Source organism: Suricata suricatta, chromosome 12 (genome assembly GCF_006229205.1).
Source record: "Suricata suricatta isolate VVHF042 chromosome 12, meerkat_22Aug2017_6uvM2_HiC, whole genome shotgun sequence".
Classification (NCBI taxonomy): Eukaryota; Metazoa; Chordata; class Mammalia; order Carnivora; family Herpestidae; genus Suricata; species Suricata suricatta.
The window spans coordinates 49,579,447-49,587,500 of record NC_043711.1 but is presented as its reverse complement, the minus strand read 5'-3'; the positions used below and the strand labels follow the sequence as shown (position 1 = coordinate 49,587,500).

At 46.5% G+C, this 8,054-nt stretch overlaps 1 protein-coding gene across 1 annotated transcript in view; it reads left to right on the top strand.

Moving 5' to 3' along the window:
- Positions 1–4,169, top strand: part of TADA3 (transcriptional adaptor 3) — a 10,360-nt gene extending 6,191 nt beyond the window's left edge. Inside the window, exons 7-8 of the mRNA XM_029917893.1 lie at positions 1,509–1,694; positions 3,659–4,169. Coding sequence (XP_029773753.1) covers positions 1,509–1,694; positions 3,659–3,851 — 379 coding nt within the window. The 3' untranslated portion in view covers positions 3,852–4,169. The remainder of the gene's footprint in view (positions 1–1,508; positions 1,695–3,658) is intronic.
- The last annotated feature ends 3,885 nt before the right edge of the window (positions 4,170–8,054 follow it).

Sequence of the window (8,054 nt, the reverse complement as noted above, 5' to 3'; positions counted from 1 at the left end):
ACGAACCGTTGAACCCAAGAGTTGGATACTTAACTAAGTGAGCAACCTGGGTGCCCCAGGACTTAGTCCTTGTATATCACATACAACAGTGTCAGCATCAGTCATATTATATCCTAGTATTTATTTATAAGTAGAGGTTTGTACCTTTTGACCACCTTCTTCCAATTCCCCTCCCCCCAGCCTTCTCCTCTGGTAATGAAAAGTCTGATCTCTTTTTCTATGAACTTTTTTTTTAGATTCTACATATAAATGAAATCATACAGTATTTGTCTTTGTCTGACTTATTTCATTTAGCATATGCATTCAGAATCTATCCATATTGGGGCACCTGAGGGACTCAGTCGGTTAAACAGCCGACTTCAGCTCAGGTCATGATCTCATAGTTCGTGGGTTTGAGCCCTGCATCAGGCTCTGTCTCTGCTGACAGTTCAGAGCCTGGAGCCTGCTTAAGATTCCATGTCTCCCTCTTTCTTTGACCCTCCTTCTCTCATGCTTTGTTTCTCTCTGTTTCAATAAATAAAACATTTTTTAAAAATGTTTAAGAAGGGGGCACCTGGGTGGCTCAGTCGGTTAAGCGGCCGACTTTGGCTCAGGTCATGATCTCACGGTTCGTGGGATTGAGCCCTGCATCGGGCTCTGTGCTGACAGCTGGCTCAGAGCCTGGAGCCTGCTTCGGATTCCGTGTCTTCTCTCTCTGATCTTCTCCCTCTTCCCCTGCTTATGCTCTCTCAAAAATAAATTAAAAAACATTAAAAAAAGTAAAAAATTAAAATAAAAAAATAAAATCTATCCATGTTGTCACAGATGGTAGGACTTCCTTGTTTTTATAAGACTGAGTAATAATCTGTTGTGTCTGTGTATTGTGTGTATGTGTATATATATATACCACAACCTCTTTATTTCTTCATCCGTTGATCGACAGGTTACTTCCATAGCTTGACTATTGTGAATTCTGCTGCAGTGAACATGGGGGCGCAGATATCTTAACTAGGGATGTTGAGCATCTTTTCATGTATCTCTTGGTCTTTTGTGTATCATCTTTGGAGAAATGCCTATTCAGGATCTTTGCCCATTTTTTAATTGGGTGGGTTTGTTTGTTTTGAGTTATATGAGTCCTTTATCTATTTTCGATATGAACTCATCAGATATATGGTTTACAAATACCTTTTCCCCTCCCATAAGTTGGCTTTTCACTTTGTTGATGATGTCTTTTGCTCTGCGGAAGTCATTTTTAGTTTGATGCAGTCCCACTTGTTTGTTTTTTACTTTGTTGCTGGTGCTTTAGGTGTCGTAGCCAAAAAGTCATTGCCAAGACCCATGTTAAGGAGCTTTATTCCTGCGTTTTCTAGGAGTTCAGGGTTCCAGCTCTTAACATTTTCTCTATACTTTTATACCTAGATAGATAGAGAGGGAGTGTCCAAAGAGAAAGCAATGTGTAGCTAGCCTTGGGAATGTCTCGGGTCCCCCCTCTAAACTGGCCCTAGAGCTAAGGGCTACCTTCGCCATAGTGTACCGCATACCAAGTCCCTGGAGAGCCGCATCAAGGAGGAGCTGATCGCCCAGGGCCTGCTGGAGTCTGAGGACCGCCCTGCAGAGGACTCGGAGGATGAGGTCCTCGCAGAGCTGCGCAAGCGGCAGGCCGAGCTGAAGGCGCTCAGTGCCCACAACCGCACCAAGAAGCACGACCTGCTGAGGTGAGTGTCACGGGCTACACAGGCCTGGGCATGGCTGAGAAGGCTTTGGCCACTGCTAGTCACCTTCTGGGGGCTTTACAATAGGCTTCCCTGGCAGGGCCTCTAGATCACCTAGAGAACCTTGAAAAAATATTGCCCAGTACTACTAGACAATATTGCCCTTGACTCTAGGGCTTAGATATCTGTGATTTATTTATTTACCTTCTTATAATTGTGGTGAAAGAAACACATAGGATTGATTCTCTGTACCATTTTAAAGTGTACGGTTCAGGAATATTACCTATATTCACATTGTTGTGTGGTTTATTTTTTTTAATCTTTTCATGTCTCTTTTTCCTCTAAGATATTTTTATGAAAAATTTCATAAACACAGAATATCTGAAGGAGTAGTACAGTGAACACCAATATATTCTCTACCTAGATCTATCAACTGTTAACATTTTGTTGGACATACATGATTATTATTGGCCCTTTCACTGGAAATACCTCCTGGCAGGTGTATGTCTTCCCCTCACAGAGCCGCACAGGGCAGGGCATACTCATTTGGCCAGCTCTGCCTGTCTCTTACACATTGTACTGGTGGCTAGGAAGAGGGACAGCAAAGGGCTTGTGGTCTATAAGTGGGTAGTTGGTAAAGAGGTGCACCATGAAAAGGAGAGGGAACTGCTTGCTGACAAACTGCTAAGGGTGTGCTTAAGGGTAAGGGTGTACTGAGTGCCTACTGTGTACCAAAGACTTTACATACACCCTCCTGTTTAATCTGGACTACAGTCCGGGGGGTAGATAGTGTTTTACCTCTTTACTGGATGAGGAAGTAAAGGGCCAATGAAGTGAATGCTCTGCTGAAGGTCACACAGCCAGTTAATATCCAAGCTGTAACTTGAGCCCAAGGCTGAATGCAAAGCCTCTTTCTAGTTCCCTTTCATGCAAAGGCAAGAAGAGGAAAAATAACAGGTGAAAGAGATAACTGAGTGGAGGGGAGGAAAGAGAGATTTAATGAGAGAGGAAGCAAGGATGTACAGATACAGAAGTAGTAGACAGTGGGGTGCTTGGGTGGCTCAGTCGGTCAAGTATCCAACTCTTGATTTCTGCTCAGGTCATAATCTCGTGGTCATGAGATTGAGCCCCATGTCCAGCTCAGCATGGAAGCTGCTTGGGATTCTCTCTCTTTCTCTCTCTTTCTCTCCCTCCCTCTGCCTCCCTCTCTTTCTGCCTCACCCCCACTCGTGTGCGCTCGCTCGCTCTCTTTCTCTCTCTCTCTCAAAATAAATAAACTTCTAAAAGAGGTAGTGGACAGTGAAGGAGCTAGCTTGAGTTGTCCGAAGGCTAGAGTCCAGTCCTCAGCCCCGCTATGGACCAGCTACAAGGCCTTAAGCAAGGTATCTCCTGCCCCGAGCAGCAGCTTCCCCTTCTGGAAAATTAACAGGTTGGACTAGATCACATCTCTAAGCCACCTTCCAGCTCCACCAACAGTGGAATAAATAGGTCAGATTTCATTTACAGGTTTGGTTTGGCCTCTCACCCACTTATGTAGACCTCAGGCTGCCTGGACCCTTAGCTTGCTCTGGAATTTGGATACTGAAATCAGCAGGTCTTCTGCTAACACTAGAATGCCTTTTAAAGAAGATTGTGTGGAGCCAGCCTGCCTTAATTCATATCTCCTACTCACTAACTCTAAGATTTGGGGTGTTTTTTAATTCTCCTTGACCTCTATTTCATCACTGGTGATACTGGGATAATAGTACCTGCCTCATAATGTTGTTAAGAGGATTAACTCTGCTGGCATATTTGAAGGGCTTAAGGTAGCATCACAGAAGCATGGTTCAGCAACTTTGCTTTTTGGTATGAAACAGCTCATAGGAGTGCCAGCCTGTCGTGGGAGGTGGGTCCAGTCTGGAAAAGGGAGGGGGACTTCACTATGGAGGTGGGCCTCCCATGACACCTTGGTTGGCTGGTCCCTATAGGCTGGCAAAGGAGGAAGTAAGCCGTCAGGAGCTGAGGCAGCGAGTCCGCATGGCAGACAACGAGGTCATGGATGCCTTCCGAAAGATCATGGCTGCCCGGCAGAAGAAGCGGACCCCCACCAAGAAGGAGAAGGACCAGGCCTGGAAGACTCTGAAGGAGCGTGAGAGCATCCTAAAACTCCTGGACGGGTAGCCCTTACCCCTGCCTTAGGCTGCCTTCCCCTTGCCTGGGAGAAGGAGGGGTCAGGAGCCTACTTCCTTCTTTGGGCTACCCAAACCCTAGGCCTGTGACTGCCTGTTAAATGTCAAAATGGTGACAGTCTGTAGAGGACTGTGGCCCTTCCCTGAGGTCTTTTGGCCTAGCTCTCTACATCCAGGACATGGGAGGCCCTACTGGGCTGGCCTAGGGCCCACTCCGTGCTTCCCCCTTTTGACTGTCCCCCACTCCCTCCCCTTTCTTCCTCAAGGACTTCTCCCTTGTGGTTTTGTAAAGTGCAAACCTAAAAGTAAAGTGACTGCTGTGTTGTTTTTTTTTAAAAAGTATCCCAAATCTTTGAATGTTTGTTATTGCAGGGTAGAAAAGAACTGGCGTGAAAGAAAACAAACAAACAAACAAATTCAGCCAAAGGCTGAGCATACTTGGTGGCTCTCAGCCTTTGGTCACTCACCCATGTCATTCATTCAGGTAGAACTCTCAGAGTACTTGTGGCTGCAAGTAACAATACCCTCAGCTCCGAGTGGATTCACAACAAGGAAATGTGTTGGTTTGGGGCTTGGTGGTCCTGGGGCAGGGTGGCCCCCAGGGTTGGCCAACCCCACAACTCAACAGGGCCATGGAGGGTCCAGTTTATCTCTGTACTGCCTTCCATGATGTCTGCTTTTGCCTAAAGTGAATTTTCTTACAGCTGTGCCACCAGTAGTTATCCACATCTGGCACAAGAGAGGACAGGAAGGAGCCAACTGGCTTCCCTGTCCCACTCAGAAGAGCAAGACACTTTTCCCAAACACCTTACATCTCACTGGCCCAAATAAAGCCTCACATGCCTATTCCTGAACCAATCAGTGTGGCAACGGATGACTCTAATGGGTTTTAACAAGTGAGAGTGGAGTCTACTTCCCCACCAAGCCCAAGGCAGTGGGGATAAAAGGGGGAACTCAACAAAGATCTGAATAGGAGTGGGGAAATGGATGCTGGATAGGCCACCAATAATGTCCCCTCCACAGCCCGGGCAGGAAACTAGGCCTCAGCAATAGAGATGAATAAATGTGCTCTCATCCCTGTCTCAAGTTGTTCCCAGACTAGTCAGGGAGTCAGAAAATAATTTGCAATTTACTGTGGGAAGGTTGAGGTCTACACAGGACAAGGGAGGGGACAGTTACCCTGAAGAAGTGACCTGTGAACTGAGCCATAAAGAAGGATGGCAAGGACAGTCAACATTCTTGTATGCTCAGCACTTCTGTTAGAACTGCTGCTTCCCCATTCCATGCAGCTCCTGTGGGACTGTCAAACTAGACAGATACATGCCCCCAAGTTGGCCAGTCAGCACCCTATGCCTTAGCCATGATAATTAATCCAGAGAAGGGACATACTACTTGAGCTGGGCCCATCAGAGGCCTTCTTCAGCTTATTCTTCTGATGCTGAGAGAATTTCTCTTCTTTGGGATCAAAAGCCTTAGAATGTAAACTTAGACCACCTGGTGACCCACTTTCTTGCCACATGGAAGAACCTGCCTGAGAATAAAGCCAACTCAGAAAGACAGAGCCAGAAGATGAAGGAGATGAAGTTTTAATGATGTAGCTGGAGCCCTAGATCCTCCATTGACTTTCCAGTTACATCAGCCCACAAGTGCTTCTTCATGCTTATGCTAGTTCACTTGGTGTTTCATCATGTGTCAGTTAAAAATGGGCCTAATGAGGGGCGCCTGGGTGGCTCAGTCGGTTGAGCTCAGCTTTGGCTCAGGTCGTGATCTCACGGTTCATGAGTTCGAGCCCCGCGTCAGGCTCTGTGCTGACAGCTACCTCAGAGCCTGGAGCCTGCTTCAGAATCTGTGTCTCCTTGTCTCTCTGACCCTCCCCTGCTCGTGCTGTCTCTCTCTGTCTCTCAAAAATAAATAAAAAACATTTTTTAAAAAAGGAGGAGGGGTGCCTAATGAAAGAAGACTGGCAAAAAGAAAGGCTGGAGTGGAGTTCTGAGAGAGGACACATGAGGCCCAGCCTCCCACTAGGTGGAGAGCCCAGCTACTGCAGTTTTCCAGTGACTCATTGTTTGCAGACTGCTTAGAGCCTTCTCAGAAGACACCTACACGTAACTTTGATTAGTGAGTTAATGATAAAATTAAGTGCTCAGTAAATGTTAGGTCTGTACCAGGCACTGTTCTAAACCTGTTAAGTTACAAATCTCAGCTACCCCATGTGGTAGGTACTAATAACGTCCCATTCACAGATGGGGAGTACACACATTGCTTGGTATCAACAATTGATAAATTGTTGAGGCAAGATTCAAACTCAAGACAATTTGACTTGCAGACAGAGCCTCATCATAGAACTCACTGGAACCCCACTCCCTTTCTGTATGAATGGTACTCTCCTCCTTGGTGTTTGCCTGCTGAGCCCCTGCTTTGGATTAACCCATTTGCTTCCAGGTTCATTAAGCCAGACCCCAGGGAAGGTAACATCATTGGTAGAGTTCCAGGAGCAGAAGTATGGAGGAGGTATGATAACAGTTGAGATCCCCAAATTAGGTAGACTTGTGAGAGAGGAAGACAGCTATTATAAATAGAAGGAAGAACCCCAGAATTCTGACTGGGCCTGGTTCATTAGGGAAAAGACTTGAAGGATCAGTTGCGAGAACACCCCTACTATCTGCGTGGTGCGCGCTGAGCCCTCTACTGGCATGTTTTGGTGCTCACCACACACCTACAAGGTGAGTGGAAATGTCCCCCCTGCAGAGGATGACAAGCTCAAAGAGATGCAATGCCTCCTGAGACTATCCAGCTGTGGTGCAGAAACTACTCAGCACCATTGCTGAGTTGACAACCACTGTGGGCCAGGGAGTCCCTTCTTGTGGCCACATCTGTGTCTGCTGGAACCAAAGGGGACTTATGGGGGTTGGAGGAAGCTGGATTCCCCGTGGGGAGGGAGAGAGTAGTTCTAGCACCTCAAACCTACTAAATTTGAAACAGCCCTAACCCCATACCACTAGTCTGGTGGAAAAGCCTTTGTGTCTTGGCCCTGAAAGGCATCCACCGTCATTGTTTCTCCAGAGTCCCAAATGTCTTATAACTGACGTTTGGAAACACCAGCATGCTTGAGAATAGGGAGGGTTGAATGGAGGTTAAGCCCTGATGTCAGGAAATGACCCAGTATGAGTCCCCAGCCCCTGCCAGCTCCTGAACACCCTAGGGGATTGACTTGATGGCTGCTGGGTCCCAATTAAGTTGTGCTCAGAGGTAAATGATAGCTGCAACTTTGCAGTAAGGTGGTCAGGGAGTAAATTCCCTTCCTGCCCTGGACGTCAGGCCTTAATGGAAAGAACCAAACACAAATGGACCATAACTTACTCGTTCATGAAGTAACTTATCATTTCTTCTTTTCACTCACCTCCTTTGTTCATTCACTCCAACTACTTACCTCCCTTTCCTTATTCATACTCTTGTTTCCTCACTCAGGACCCTGTTGCCATGGCTGAGAGCTCTGTAGAGAACAATAATAGAAGATGTACAAAGTCTGCAGGGACCTAGGGCACAGAATGACTTAACAACAGATTAGAGGGTCAGGAAAAGATTCAGAGAGAATGTGGAAAGGAAGTTGCCAGGCAGAAGACATTGCAGACAAAAGGAACAGCAAGGCACAAAGGTGTGAACGGCTGGCCTGCTTAGAGGTGAGAACTGCACTGTGACTGGAGCCCTGGGTGTGTGGAGGGGGAAGGGAAGGATAAGAAATGAAGCTGGAAAGTAGGTTGAGACTGGCTGGCTGTGAATAGCAGGTTAAGGGGCATAGACTTCAGTCTCAAGTTCAGTGGTTCTCAAAGTGTGGTCCTGGGGGGCATCTGGCTGGCTCGGTTGGTAGAGCATGCAACTCTTGATCTAGGGGTTGTGACTTCAAGCCCCACTTTGGGTTTAGAGATTACTTATAAACAAAATGTTAAAAAAAAAAAATAAAAGTGTGGTCCTTGAGCCAGCAGCAACAGCAGCACCTGGGAACTTACTAAAGATGCAAATTCTCAAATCCTAGACCTTCAGAACCAGAAGCTCTGCTAGGGGACTCCAGACGTCTCTATTTTAACATGCTCTTCCAGGTGATTCCTGATGTATATTAAAGTTTGAGAATTACTTTTCTAGGTACTAGGTATTCAGGGTTAGGTGCAAAAAAATACATCTGAGATGGTGGTTGCCA